Source organism: Oenanthe melanoleuca, chromosome 5 (assembly GCF_029582105.1).
Source record: "Oenanthe melanoleuca isolate GR-GAL-2019-014 chromosome 5, OMel1.0, whole genome shotgun sequence".
Taxonomy (NCBI): domain Eukaryota; kingdom Metazoa; phylum Chordata; class Aves; order Passeriformes; family Muscicapidae; genus Oenanthe; species Oenanthe melanoleuca.
Genome location: NC_079339.1, coordinates 59,717,351 through 59,731,277, shown reverse-complemented (window position 1 = coordinate 59,731,277; position 13,927 = coordinate 59,717,351). Strand labels below are relative to the sequence as shown.

Sequence of the window (13,927 nt, the reverse complement as noted above, 5' to 3'; positions counted from 1 at the left end):
TGATATTTATCCATATAAAGCATTAACACTCTCTGGGTGCTTGTCCCTGGTTTCAGATTCTCTCTGTCTGGTTTTGATTGTGGGTCAGAGATTTTTTTTTTTTGTCTTTTTGTGCCTGGTGCCACACCAAGTTCTTTATTCTGTGCATCCCTTTTCCTACAGCAGGTAATGTTTTCCTGTTGTTGTTTTTCCCCCCACAGGCCAAAAACAAATTAAGTCCCATGAGAGCTGGTCCTTGTCACCTGAGGAGTTTGAAATATGGGACAGACTCTACAGGATTAAGGAAAGTGATGGGATAAAGGAGCCAGTATTGCCTCGAGCTCAGTTTGAAACCTTAGAGAACCTGGAAGAAACTCCAGTGAGTTCCCTGCAATGATTATTTGACACAAGACCTGAAGGATGCTGGAAATAGCAGAGTTAACTCTGGATTTGAAGGAAGTCTGTTATAAAAATGCCTTTTAGAGATTTACATGTGGGTTTTGGGGGTTAAGAATTTAGAAATTGGATGTTTGAAATGGTTTTGAGGTTGGGTCTATAAGTGAAAAGTTAGGTCTGTAAATTAAAAATTGGGTCATAAATTAAAAAATGTATTAGGAAGACTCAATATCCATTAAGTTCTGCTCCTGTTTTTAAGAATTCCATGCAGGATGCTCTATTCACAGTCCCAGGATGGTTTGGGTTTAAAGGGATCTCAAACTCATCTCATTCCACCCCTGCCCTGGGCACCTTCCCCAGCCCAGGTTGCTCCTGATATTTTTATTTTAGACCAGACTCAAACCTGTGTTTAACGTTTAAATCCTTCTCTGCATTTACTGGGCCTGCCAGAGGAGTTTTGCTTTACAATTGCTTGCTGAAAATGTCCTTTCCATGGCAGCTCGGCCTGCAGGGGCCCGAGGGGGGGGCCCGGGAGCTCTCCCTGTGTGAGTGGAGCCTGTGGCAGAACCAGCCCCTGCCCACCTGCCTGGTGGAGCACTCGGATCGTTGTCACCTCTTCATCGGGGCCATGCAAATGATGGAGCTCATGAGGCACCAGCAGGTAGGAAACCTGCCCAGGGGCTGAATGCACAGCTAGAACAGTTAAACAATGACATTTAAAAAGAAAAACAATAATTGTGGAATGAATTATGTGTATTTAATCTTGTTTCAGTGTCTCCCTCTGCTATGCTGTGATTCTTTTCCACACAGACTGTTGAAGTGTTTCCCTGCATTGGGAGAAAACCCCACCCTTGAATCAGTTTAATGGATTCCAGTATCAACCTGTGACATTAAATACAAGAGCTCCAACTGCCAAGGGGCAAAGCCACCAAGGGGGATCAGAGCTATTCCAGGAATTGGGAAGAGTTTGGTGTCGTGTGTACATCAAAAACATCCCAGGAAAGTCATGCAGGAGCTCATGGCATGTTACAGGGGATTTGTGATTTGTGTTTTTGAACTAAAAAGCAAATTGTTCCTAAGAATTAAGGGATAAGAGGAGCTAAGCCAAACAAACACTTATGGGAGTTGGGAATGGATTTGGGAGTTGGGAATTTTGGTTTCTGGCAGGGATGGATGCAGAAATCCCTCTGCAAGGCACAGGGAAGTGGATGCAGAGCTGGATGGAGGCTTCAATGGTTCCCCACATCATTTTTCCCTCCAGCTGAGCTCCCCAAATGTTGCCTTTCAGCACGTGGAAGTTTTTTAGGTCATCAGAAGCTGTTGCTAAGCTGCCAGAGCTCCCTGAATAACAGCAGGACTAATCAAGGGGGAGAATGGAGACATTGTAGTTGTGCTCCTTGCTCTGAGGGTGTGAGTGGGAGGCTGGAACAGACCTGGCCAGCTCAGCAAAGCTTCTCCATCCCACAGAGAGAGCCATTCCTGACTGCTGTGAGACCCCTGTGCCCAGCTGGGGTCAGGACACAGGGCAGGGAGAGGAGGGATGGCAGGAATGGCTCAGGAATGGCTCAGGAATGGGAAGGTGCCCCAGTGTGAGTTCCAGAGGTGCAGCTGTGGAGTTTCCTCATTTAGGGGAGGAACCCTCCCAGGGTGTCCCTGTGTGCCCAAAGTGTCCCCAGGAGCACAGGGGGTGACACAAGGCCCAGCACTCACCATTGGGGAATCCCAGGGAGAAGCAAAGCCCTGGCAGGGCTGGAGCCAGCACTGGCACCAGGGGTTTAAACTGGGCTCTTTCCTGCCCTGAACCAACTGGTGCCAGTCCAGGGACACCAGCAGTGCTCCAGAGACAGGGGAGATGCAGCTTTGTGCTGGTGTGATCAGTGAGCTCTGCCCCTGAGCTCTGGGCTGGGAGTTTCAGTGACATTCCCTGGAGCCAGCCCTGCCTTCCCTGGAGGCACTGACAGTGTTCCCAAGGCTGGGAGTTCCCACTGGGATTCAGAATGTTCCCCTGGAGAGGAGAAGGGTCCAGGGAGAGCCCAGAGCCTGGAGGGATCCAGGAGAGCTGGAGAGGGGCTGGGGACAGGGATGGAGGGACAGGACACAGGGAATGGGACACTGCCAGGGGCAGGGATGGATGGGATGTTGGGAATTGGGAATTCCTGGCTGGGCTGGGATTGCCAGAGCAGCTGTGGCTGCCCCTGGATCCCTGGCAGTGCCCAAGGCCAGGCTGGACACTGGGACAGTGGGAGGTGTCCCTGCCATGGCTCTGGGGGGGATTTGAGGCCCTTCCAGCCATTCCCTGATTCTCTGCTGGAAGGGTTTGCTTGGATGTGCCCCAGGTGTATATTCTATAAATATTCCAGGGCTGATCACCCCCAGCTGATCTGGCTGACGTTGGTTAATGAGCAGAGGGGTTTAACACCAATACAGGCCAAAGCTCTTTCCTAAAATACCAGAGAGGGAACCTCACACTACAGCTTTATTGAGGATTCTCCTGCTGGGGGATAAAACACAAAATCAGGCAAATCCTTATTTTACTGTGAATAACCAAATGATCTGGAAATTTCTGCTTAATTATTTCCTGGGCAGAATTTCACTCAGAGATTTGTAATGACTTAATACACCACAAGAAGTGTTTGTGTGGTTTTTTGGATGCTTTTTTGTTAGAGAAGAAATTCACTGATGTGTGGCTTTTTTTTTTCCTTGCACTCATTCAGTGATGCAAGAAATTTGTATTTTGTATGATAGCTTTAAAAGTCAATTTAAAGGCTTTTTTTTTTTTTTAATAGATGAAGTGAAAATGGTTGGCCAAAAATTATATTTCTTAAAATCTTAGAGAAGAAGTTGGCCCAGTCAAAAGAAAATAAAAAAAGCCAAAGAAGCCCCAAAAGTGACCCCTGGAAAAGGCAGATCCAGCAAAGCCTTTAATGCCCTGGGGACTTTATTGCTACAGCAACACCTGTGGGGCAGATGGGGGATTTACTCCCAGGGGGATTCTTGGTGCAAAATGGGAACAAATCAAGTTATCCTTCTGCAAAATAATTCAATCTCTTTGAAGCATTTTTTGTAAATCAAGCTGTGCTGTTTGGAACTCAGGCTGGGCAGAGTAATCCTTTCAGTGGGGGTGGTTTGTCCAGGTTTCCCAGGAAATTTGGTGTTTTCAGCCAGCTGGGCCTTTTTTCTCAGGAGACCCTGAATGCAAAGTTAAAAATTATTCAAGTAAGGACAATTAAATGGTTTCATCTGGGATTTTTTAGACCCTCACTGCCAGTAAATTCTCTCTGATTAAAATCCTCCTCTGAGATGTGTCAAAACTTCTGTTTCCAGAGAAGGTGGAAGGATTTGGGCTGGTTTTGGAGGTTGAGGTGCCAAAATCTCAGCTCTCCAACTAAAGTAGTTCCTTTGAATTGCTTCTTCTGATCTCCTTTGCCAAATTTTTTGAGTGCAAGCACTGCCTGGGAGCAGGGCTGGGCTGCTGAGCCCTGATTGCAGGTGCCTGGTGCCTCTGCTGGCACTGGGGTTGTGCTCCCAGTGAGAAGTCCCAGGGATTTGGGAGGGGGGCTGGATGCTCCTTCCCAGCCCAACCATGAACCCCTGGCCTCAGCTGCCAGCTCTGCCAGTGCTGAGCACAGAGAGAGGGATATCCCAGCTGGGGCAGGGCCTGTTCTCAGTTAATGGGATTGTTATTATGGGATGCTGGGGTGGTTTGGGTTGAGGGACCCTAAATCCCAGCCCTGCCATGGCAGGGACACCTCCCACTGTCCCAGCTGCTCCAGCCTGGCCTTGGGCACTGCCAGGGACCCAGGACAGCCACAGCTGCTCTGGGCACCCTGATTTATATCCTGATGTTCTTGAACATCACCTCCTCAGCCTCTTTATTGATCCTGTACCCATATTTGCCAGAGCCCATACCCTGGATTTTGTCATCATCTTTCTTTTTAGGGATCTTTGGCTGTTTTTATTTGCAGAAAGCAAAACCCAAGAGAATGAGCAGATCCATGAATAATGTGATGTTAGGGAGAGAATTTTCTCAGTTTGGTAGAAGGACATTGGGGTTTCTGTCCCTCAGGCTTCTTCCATGACTCAACTAAATAAATTCTTAAAGATCATCTCCTGTAACACACTAAAACCTCCAAAAACAAGTTTTTGACAGTGCTTCTTCCCCTGAAGTGTGTTCTGGAACAGGGATTGATTCTTCTGCTCATTCAGTTCCTGGAAGGAGTGATGAGTAAATGAGTAAATGGTTATTGTGAGCTCTGGGAGGGGAGCAGGGCACTCAGAGCACCAGAACTGGGGGAGCTTTGGGCACTGACCATGGGAATGAGTAAATGGTTATTGTGAGCTCTGGGAGGGGAGCAGGGCCCTCACAGAGCACCAGAACTGGGGGAGCTTTGGGCACTGATCTCTGGGGCTGCAGCAGTTTGGGTAATACATGGAAAATATGATCAGAAAATATTCCTGGGATGACAGAAAGGTTTGGGCTGGAAAGGAGCTTCACAGCCCTGCAGGATGGGGGGGATGGGGAGGGTTTGGGGAGCAGCATCTGCTCAGCCAGAACACCCAAAGGGGGAATTCTGCATGGCTAACTCAGGCTTCCAGTTAAAGGAGTTCTAATTGTTAAAAATCCACATTGTAGCTGTCCACAGATTTATCTTCAATTTTCAAATAGCAACATCACCAGGTTTTTATCAGGCAGATGAATCTTGTTAGAAAATGTAAATCCAAAGCAGCTTCTGGGGGCAGATGGGGTAATTCCAATTTTGGTACTTGAAGCCTTAAATTTAAAAACTGGCAAACAGAATGAGTATAATTACACAGAATTACCCATTAACATGTAATTACCCATTAGCAGAATGGGTATATTTCCATATTGAAAATGAAAATTTTAATATGCTGTTTACTTTTCTGTTCCTATTTTCTATTCTAAAATACATTTTGTTTCTTGAAATGAATCAGTGACTCCAGGCAGGGTCATTGATTGAGTTCAATAATCTCAGAGTGATGCTGACCTATTTTCTGAGGAGCTGGTACACCCTGGAACCCTGTGGGGCAGAGGGGAGCTGAGCAGGTAATTTAAGGTTCCACAAGTTGTGCACGTTCAGGCCAAACTGTGCTAATTCCAAATGTGCCCAAACTGCCTGCCTGGGACAGCACTGTGGTCAGGAGAAAGTGTTTGGAGTGGGATTGTGCTGGGTGCTTGATCCTGCAAAGTGGAGCAGTTACACAAGCCAGAGCCCCAGCCAGGTCACTGAGCTCTGGCCTAGATGCTAAATTTGGCTGCTGGGCTGTTCCTGGCCCCAGCAGCACTGCCAGGCTCCCAGGGTTCCCAGGGGTGTGCAGGGACCTGGGACATTCCTGGGAAATCTCCTGGCTGATCCTGCTGATGGGGGAGAATCCCACAGTCCCAGACTGGTTTGGGTTAAAGGACCTTAAATCCCCCCCAGTGCCACCCCTGCCACTGCCCCAGGCTGGCACTGCCAGGGGTCCAGGGGCAGCCACAGCAAATATGGGGAACTTGGAGGTTTTAGGGGTTGTGTTTGAGGGGTTTTGGATTTGTAGGTTTTGGGGGTTGTATTTTGTTTGGTTTGGGGGGTTTAGTTTGAATTTTGGGTTTGGAGGTTTTGGAGGTTGTACTGTGAGTTTGGGTTTGTAGATTTTGGGAATTGTAGTTTGGTTTGGGTTTGGAGGTTTTAGGGGTTGTATTTCAGGGGTTTTGGATTTGTAGGTTTTGAGGGTTGTATTTTGTTTGGTTTGGGGGGTTTAGTTTGAGTTTTGGGTTTGGAAGATTTGGAGGTTGTACTGTGAGTTTGGGTTTGTAGATTTTGGGAGTTATAGTTTGGTTTGGGTTTGGAGGTTTTAGGGGTTATAGTTTTGTTTTGGGTTCATAGGTTTTGGGGACTGTACTTTGATTAATTTTGTGTTTGAAGGTTTTAGGGGTTGTATTTTGATTGTTTTTGGGGCTTGTAGTTTGAGTTTTGGGTTTGTAAGTTTTGGAGGTTATAGTTTGATTTGGTTTGGGTTTGTAGGTTTTGGGGGTTGTATTTTGATTGTTTTTGGGGCTAGTAGTTTGAGTTTTGGCTTTGTAAGTTTTGGAGGTTGGAGTTAGATTGGGTTTGGGTTTGTAGGTTTTGGGGTTTGATGAGTTTGAGGTTTGTAGATTTTGGGATTGTGCTTTGGTTAATTTTTGGTTTTTAGGTCATGGGGTTTGTACTGTGGTTAATTTTGGGTTTGTAGGTCTTGGGGGTTGTATTTTGATTGGGTTTGGGAGTTGGAGTTTGGAGGGTTTGGGGGTTGTGGTTTGAGTGTTGGGTCTGTATTTTTTGGAGGTTTGTAGTTTGATGGGTTTGGGGTTTATAGGTTTGAGGTTTGTAGTTTGATGGGTTTGGGGTTTGTGGGTTTGAGGTTTGTAGTTTGATGAGTTTGTGGTTTTTATGTTTGAGGTTTGTAGTTTGATGGCTTTGGGGTTTATAGGTTTGAGGTTTGTAGTTTGATGGGTTTGGGGTTTGTAGTTTGATGGGTTTGGGGTTTGTAGTTTGAGGTTTGTAGTTTGATGGGTTTGGGATTTGTAGGTTTGAGGTTTGTAGTTTGATGGGTTTGGGGTTTGTGAGCTTTGGGGATTGTAATTTGATTGGTTTCGAGATTGTGGGTTTGAAGCTTGGTTAGTTGTAGGTTTGGGGGTTGTAGTTTGATTGGTTTGTAGGTTTTGGGGTTGTATCTCAGTTAATTTTGGGTTGCAGGTCAGTATTGGGCCAAGCCTGCTCAGGCTGCACTCTCAGAACTGTGTGGGGTGGGCAGGGCAGCTCCTCCTCCTGTTTCACTCTGTTCTGGGGTTTGGCAGCTAATTAATCCTTAATCCCTTTAATTTCTGTCTTGTTTGTGTAATGCTGAAATGCCTGAATTGAGCCCTTGTGCAAGGGGCAGTTGTTCCTGAGATAAGCCCAAACAGACCCTTATCAGCCCTGCTGTTGTCACCCCAGTGCTCCCTCTGCTCAGGTGACACCTGGGCACTGGGCTGGAACCAGCTTTGTTGTTCCTCTTGGGTTTCAGACAGAGAATTCCATGTCTGGAGTCTGTGTTCTGAGCAGGCTTGAGGAAAAGGAGTTCCTGAACCTGCCAGATCAAAATCATCCTTTAACCCCCCTGTGACAATTCTTTTCCTCTCTGTTTCTGTTAACCTTCTCCTAAGGCAGCTGCTGTAGCCTGGGGATCTCCTGGAGGTCTTTAAAAATCCAGACTTGCAGTTTCTTTGGGTATCTTTACAAGTGGATGGTTTAAGCATCAGCATCAGTGTGAAATTGGTGTTGAAATAATGATGGTGATTAATGACAAAACCTGTTAATAGTGCACAGTTTGCTTTGCCTGCTGCAACCAGAGAGGATCCCCAACCCTGTTAGGGATCAGTCTTTGAATTCCTGGGAGGTGGGTTTGGATCCTGCTCCCTGAAATGCCTTCAGACAAGCCAGTCTGATTGTAAAAGTCATTTTTCTCACCTTCTGTAAAGGTACCTCGTGTAACTTCAGGGATTGAGGAGTCCAGGGATTCATCTGCCTGAACTGCCAAAAAAGAATTGTTCTGTTCAGATCCTACCTGTGCAGGTCCACGGTGCTTTTACCAAGTGTGTGTTTAACAGTGTGCTTCCCCTTTGAACAGCAGATTTATACACCCATGAAAAATTAATTCAGAGTCTGTGGGAACTTCTCCAGGAGAACAAAACCTTTGTCCCTTGTTTAACTGTGGCTGTGTCTGTGGTAACCAGTGCCTTGTCCCCAGGGAGACTGCAGCTATGGGCAGGAGCTCCAGCCTCACCTACGGATGGAAGATGTGAACATTCCAAGGAGCAGAAGGCATCCCTCCACCTCCAGCCCCCCCGGGAAGCAGAGGATGGAAGATGTGAACATTCCAGGGAGCAGAAGGCATCCCTGCACCTCCAGCCCCCCCGGGAAGCAGAGGATGGAAGATGTGAACATTGCAGGGAGCAGAAGGCATCCCTCCACCTCCAGCCCCCCCGGGAAGCAGAGAGCTCGCTGCTCCAGGAGAGACCTGGCAAAATCCAAGGCACAGCCATTCCCACCTGATTCGGGTGATAATGGGAGCGAGTTCTTCAGCACCTTTAAAGTCACCAAAGCCAAGGCTCCCCGGAGGGCCCCTGCCGGGGAGGAGGTGCCTGCGGAGCCCCAGGACCCTCCAGGCTCTCCCTCGGCAGCAAGGCTGGCTGTGCCTGGGCACTCTGACCTGGCCAGTGACAAGGACGAGGGGCTGGAGGTGACATTTGACTTAAATGCTTGTATTGACCTGTGTGACAGCCCTGCCAGCCCAGCAGCACAGGAGGGCAGCCCTGCAGGGCAATCCTGTGGGAGGATCCCTGGGGATTCGGGCTATGAGACATCCCCCGTGGCCTCGGGGCTGTTCTATCTCCCCGAGTCCTGCAGGGATTCCCTCACACTCCTGGCTCCCCCCCAGGAGCCCCCGGGGCTGCTGCAAAGGTTTTCCCAGGTGCAAAGGCTTCTGTCCCAGTGCCCTCCCTCTGGGGATGAGCTGCAGGGTTTGGAGAGCATGATGAGAGATGAAGGAACAAGATCTCCTTCCCCAAAAGTTCTCCCTGATGGTCACTCAGAGGCACTGCAGGACAGTGTCCCCCCCTCACCCCCAAAACCTGATCCTTCACTGCTGCCCCTGGAAAACCCCAAAGGGACAGCTCCCAGGGAATTCTGTGCCTCAAGCAGTCCCTGCTTGTCCAAAAGTGAGTCATCTACCAAGGCTGCTGCTGTTGGAGAGGAGCAGCTCTGGAGTGACAGCTTTGATGGCCTGTTTGACAGTGAGGAATTCCCTGAAATCCCAAACAAGGCTCCCAGCATGAGCCACCCCCTGCCAAACAGCCCTTCAAAGGAGCCTTTCCTTCCCAAGAACACAGGAGAGACCCTTGAAGTTCCTGGGGAGGAGCAGAGTCTCCATTTGTTTGAGGATGAGGCTGGTGAGGACAGCCCCAGGAGCACCGAGCCTCCAGCCAGGGCAGCTCCAGCTGGGACAGGGAGAGAGGCAGGCAGGGAATGGCCCTGTGTGAGCCCCAGGCAGCCCTGCAGGGAGCAGCCCTGGGACAGGGAGCAGCCCTGGGACAGGGAACAGCCCCGGGGCAGGGAGCAGCCCTGGGAGAGGGAACAGCCCTGGGAGAGGGAACAGCCCCGGGACAGGGAGCAGCCCTGGGACAGGGAACAGCCCCGGGACAGGGAACAGCCCCGGGACAGGGAACAGCCCTGGGAGAGGGAACAGCCCTGCAGGGAGCAGCCCTGGGACAGGGAACAGCCCCGGGACAGGGAACAGCCCTGCAGGGAACAGCCCCGGGACAGGGAACAGCCCTGGGACAGGGAACAGCCCTGGGACAGGGAACAGCCCTGCAGGGAGCAGCCCTGGGACAGGGAACAGCCCCAGGACAGGGAACAGCCCTGGGACAGGGAACAGCCCTGCAGGGAACAGCCCTGGGGCAGGGAACAGCCCCGGGACAGGGAGCAGCCCTGGGAGAGGGAACAGCCCCGGGACAGGGAGCAGCCCTGCAGGGAGCAGTCCTGGGACAGGGAACAGCCCTGGGACAGGGAACAGCCCCGGGACAGGGAACAGCCCTGCAGGGAGTCCATGGCAGCACCAGCAGGGGATGATCCCTATGACTGCTCCCAGGAGCTGTTCTCTGTCACCTTCGACCTGGGCTTCTCCATCGAGGGCAGTGGGGATGACAGCTCTGAGGAGAGCAGGAGTGCTGATCACCCCACCCTGAACGGGGCCCCAGGGGCTGAGTCCACTGAGGATGCAAAGGTGTCCCTGGGTGATGGCTCCAGGCTGGAAACCTCACCAGGATGGGACTGGAGCAGGCTGGAGAGAAGGGCCATGTCCACACCACTGTCACTGCAGAGCAGGGAAGGGACCAAGGGAGCTCCTGCTGCAGGGCCTGTCCTCAATTCAGGGGGCAGCAGAATGGGAAGGAACCCCCCTGAACCTTTGCCTTCAGCACCTCTGACCCCAACAGGCAGCAAGGGTGTGAGCATCAAAGCTGTCAAAAGAATTCCTATGAAAGTCTTCTCCAACACCAGGGAGCAAATTCCAGAGGTGCCTCCTGGAGGTGAAGTCAGAGCAAGCCCTTGGGGGCAGAACTTTGGGAGATCAGCCATGGATTCCCCTTCAGGAGGGACAAAAGGCCTGGAAGACACCAAACCCCAGGGGTCTCCTGCTGCAGGTAGGGAATGTGCTGGGATGGGTGTTAGACCTTCATGGTCAGGAAATGGCATCCAGTGTCTTTGGGATCCGCCTTTGGTTTTATGGCTGAGCTGGGAAGGTTGAAAGGAAGAGGAGCAATGGCTGTGATGCTGGAAGTTGGGTCAATGAGGGGACGTTCCCTGTGTCTGTCCCTCCATCCCTGTCCCCAGCCCCTCTCAGCTCTCCTGGATCCCTTCAGGCCCTGGCAGGCTCTGAGCTCTCCTGGATCCTTCTCCTCTCCAGGTGAGCACCCCCAGCTCTCTCCTGGCTCCAGCCCTGCAGCAGCTCCATGGCCTCTCTGCCAGTGATGTTTGCATCACCACTCACTGCTCTCAGGGATTTGTGTCACAAAGTGCTGCACAGCTCTGCCTCCTGCTCAACTTTTAACAGCTTCTTCTCTTGGTTTCCTGCTTCTCTTCCCTTCTTCTGCCTCTGCTGCCTGAGGTAATCACTTCCCCTCCAGGGAAGCAGGATTTATTGTCCATCCCAGCTGGAGATGATCTCTTCTGATTAACAAGGCTGAAGAGAACAATATTTGCCCTGTACATCAATAAATAATCTCCTTTGGAGGTGCTATTCTGAGACAGGCAGGGTTTGATTGCTCAGCTATAACAAAATTGAGTTGGGAGCTGTGCAGTTCTGGTGAATGTTGTTTATTCTGTTTTCTGCAGGACCCAGCAGTGACAGCGAGGAAGAGATCGTTTTCCAGAGAAAAAAGAGGATAAAAAAGAATGTTTTGAAGTCTCCTGATGTGAGTTTTAGAGCAAAACATTAGACAAGAGAAGCAAAGTGAGAATTTGAACAGCAGAACAGGAGCACTGTGTGCACTGATGTTGCTTGTGTCCCCACAGGGGATGGACGAGAGCGACCTGGAGCGCCCAGCCCGGCCCCGCAGGAAACGGCCCCTGAGCCTGGTCAGCAGGAAAGGGCAGAGGAGCAGGGACACCCACCCTGCTCCCTGCAGCTGCTCCCCAGGGCTCCACACAGCACTGCATTCACAGGGGCTTGGGCTGGAGGGAGGTTAAATCCCCCCCAGTGCCACCCCTGCCATGGCAGGGACACCTCCCAGTGTCCAGCCTGGCCTTGGGCTCTGCCAGGACTGGGGCTCTGATCACTTTGGAGTTGTTGTTTGGCAGTGAAACATTGTAAAGTGCAGGAAGGGTGAAATAATCTGCCTGCTACAAAGCTTTGAACTAGAAAAAGGAAATTCATGGCACATTTGACCTGATTTTTCTTCCAAATCCCATTTTTGTGTCCTGTTCATGGCAGGTGTCCCTGCCCATGGCAAAGGTGTTGATGCCTGAAAAGGCTGAGCTGGACCAGAGACCAGGCAGAGCAAAAGGAATAAAATCAGTTTTTATTGAGAGGATTCACCTTGGGCAGTGCCAGAGCCCGGCCAGGGCTGCACCCAAATCAAATCCCAGATGGATCCTGGTCACCAGTTTTACACTTTTATCAGTTTTGGTTCATCTTGGGGTCAATTGTCCAACCACAGCCCCAGGCTGTGAAGTCTCAGCCCCTGGCTTGGCCCTTTTCCCCTTTTCCATTTTCCTTTCCCTTTTCCATTTCCTTTTCCCTTCCCATTTTTGGGTGCTGGGTGTCCTTGATTCTCCAGCTGGGAAGGGATTGTTTTCTCCAGCCCCCCTGTGAACATGAAATTCCAGAGTTGCACACCAGCAGCAGAATCTGAAAAATACCAAAGCTGAACCCCAAGGCAGGGGTGGCACTGGAGGAGCTTTAGGTCCCTCCCCACCCCTCCAGGCTGGGATTCAGTGGCTGTGTGGGGTTCTGTGCTGTCCCTGCTCACTCTGTGTGTTCCCTTGCAGTCAGACTCCTCCAGTGAGGCCAGTGGGGATTTCCAGGGGGGCAGGAGCAGCTCCAGGCCCAGGCCCCAGGCAGGAGGGGCCAAGCGGCAGCGGCTCAGGGACACGGGCACAGCCAAGGTGGGTGCCACGGGTGGAGCTGGGCTTTGGGGCAGCTGCAGCTGCAGCTGGAACGTGGGGCTGGGGCTCTGTGTCCCACAGCAGCTCCTGGCAAACCCTGGAATGCTGGAGAGACATCTGCAGCCATCAGGGCTGGGGGACAGCAGGGACACCAGAGCAGCTGGGAGGGAAATCCAGGGACACCCCCAGCCCTGTGAGATCAGGGTCCTGTCCAGAGGAGAATAACAATAATAATAATAGCAAAATAGTATATCAAATTATGGTAAAAATTATAACAAAATTGTATTGTATTATATTGCATTATATTATATCATATAATCACCTTATACCACATCACCTTGTCTTGTCTATTCTATTCTATTCTATTCTATTCTATTCTATTCTATTCTATTCTATTCTATTCTATTCTATTCTATTCTATTCTATTCTATTCTATTCTATTCTATTCTATTCTATTCTATTCTATTCTATTCTATTCTATTCTATTCTATTCTATTCCATTCCATTCCATTCCATTCCATTCCATTCCATTCCATTCCATTCCATTCCATTCCATTCCATTCCATTCCATTCCCTGTGAATCCCTTCCAGATCAGGGTATTCTGGGATTGCATATTTAATAATAATAATAATAATAATAATAATAATAATAATAATAATAATAATAATAATAATAATAAATTTAAGCAAACATAATTTCTTATTATTACTACAATGAAAAATATTAATAATAATATTATAATATTATTATAATCATCATCAGTACTGGGCTGCTTGCTCATATGAGTGATCCCCACTAGTGGCCTCACCCTGAAGTGAAGGCAGCAGTGTCCCTCAGCCCCAGGTGTTAGATCTCAGTGTTTGCCCTTCAGCAGGAGGGAGGCAGCCCCACACTCACTGAAGCTCAGACTCTCCTGAGCACTCCTGGCCGTGCTGGCACTGAGCAGGGCTGGGCAGAGGTTAAAGGGGGCTGGTTGCTGGGGCCAGCTGCCATTGCCCTGTGTGCAGGCTGCAGGCAGGCAGTTCCTGGAGGAGGAGGCTGAGCTGTCCCAGCTGGATGCCCAGGGGATCTCGTCGGACGAGAGCGACTCCGGGGAGGAGCCCAGCCCCTCCCTGGCCCAGTTCCTGGATGATGAGGGGGAGCCCACACAGGCCCTCAATGGTGAGTGGGGGATCCCAGAGCATCCCAGAGCATCCCAGAGCATCCCAGAGCCAGGGGATCCCTAGGGCAGTCACCTCCTCGCCCCAGCTCAGGAGCTGCTCCTGCCACAGCATCCAGGGCTCTGCCTGCTGGAAACCCTCCTGCATCCTGAGGGAAGGGCTGCAGCTGGGCCAGGGAGGCTCAGGCTGGATTTTGGGAAAGGTTCTTC

The 13,927-nt window shown here is 50.3% G+C and overlaps 1 protein-coding gene across 1 annotated transcript in view; it reads left to right on the top strand.

The window, feature by feature from the left end:
* Positions 1–13,927, top strand: part of FANCM (FA complementation group M) — a 59,779-nt gene that overhangs the window by 39,486 nt on the left and 6,366 nt on the right. Inside the window, exons 12-18 of the mRNA XM_056493770.1 lie at positions 201–358; positions 875–1,036; positions 8,143–10,594; positions 11,286–11,365; positions 11,466–11,528; positions 12,441–12,557; positions 13,566–13,719. Coding sequence (XP_056349745.1) covers positions 201–358; positions 875–1,036; positions 8,143–10,594; positions 11,286–11,365; positions 11,466–11,528; positions 12,441–12,557; positions 13,566–13,719 — 3,186 coding nt within the window. The remainder of the gene's footprint in view (positions 1–200; positions 359–874; positions 1,037–8,142; positions 10,595–11,285; positions 11,366–11,465; positions 11,529–12,440; positions 12,558–13,565; positions 13,720–13,927) is intronic.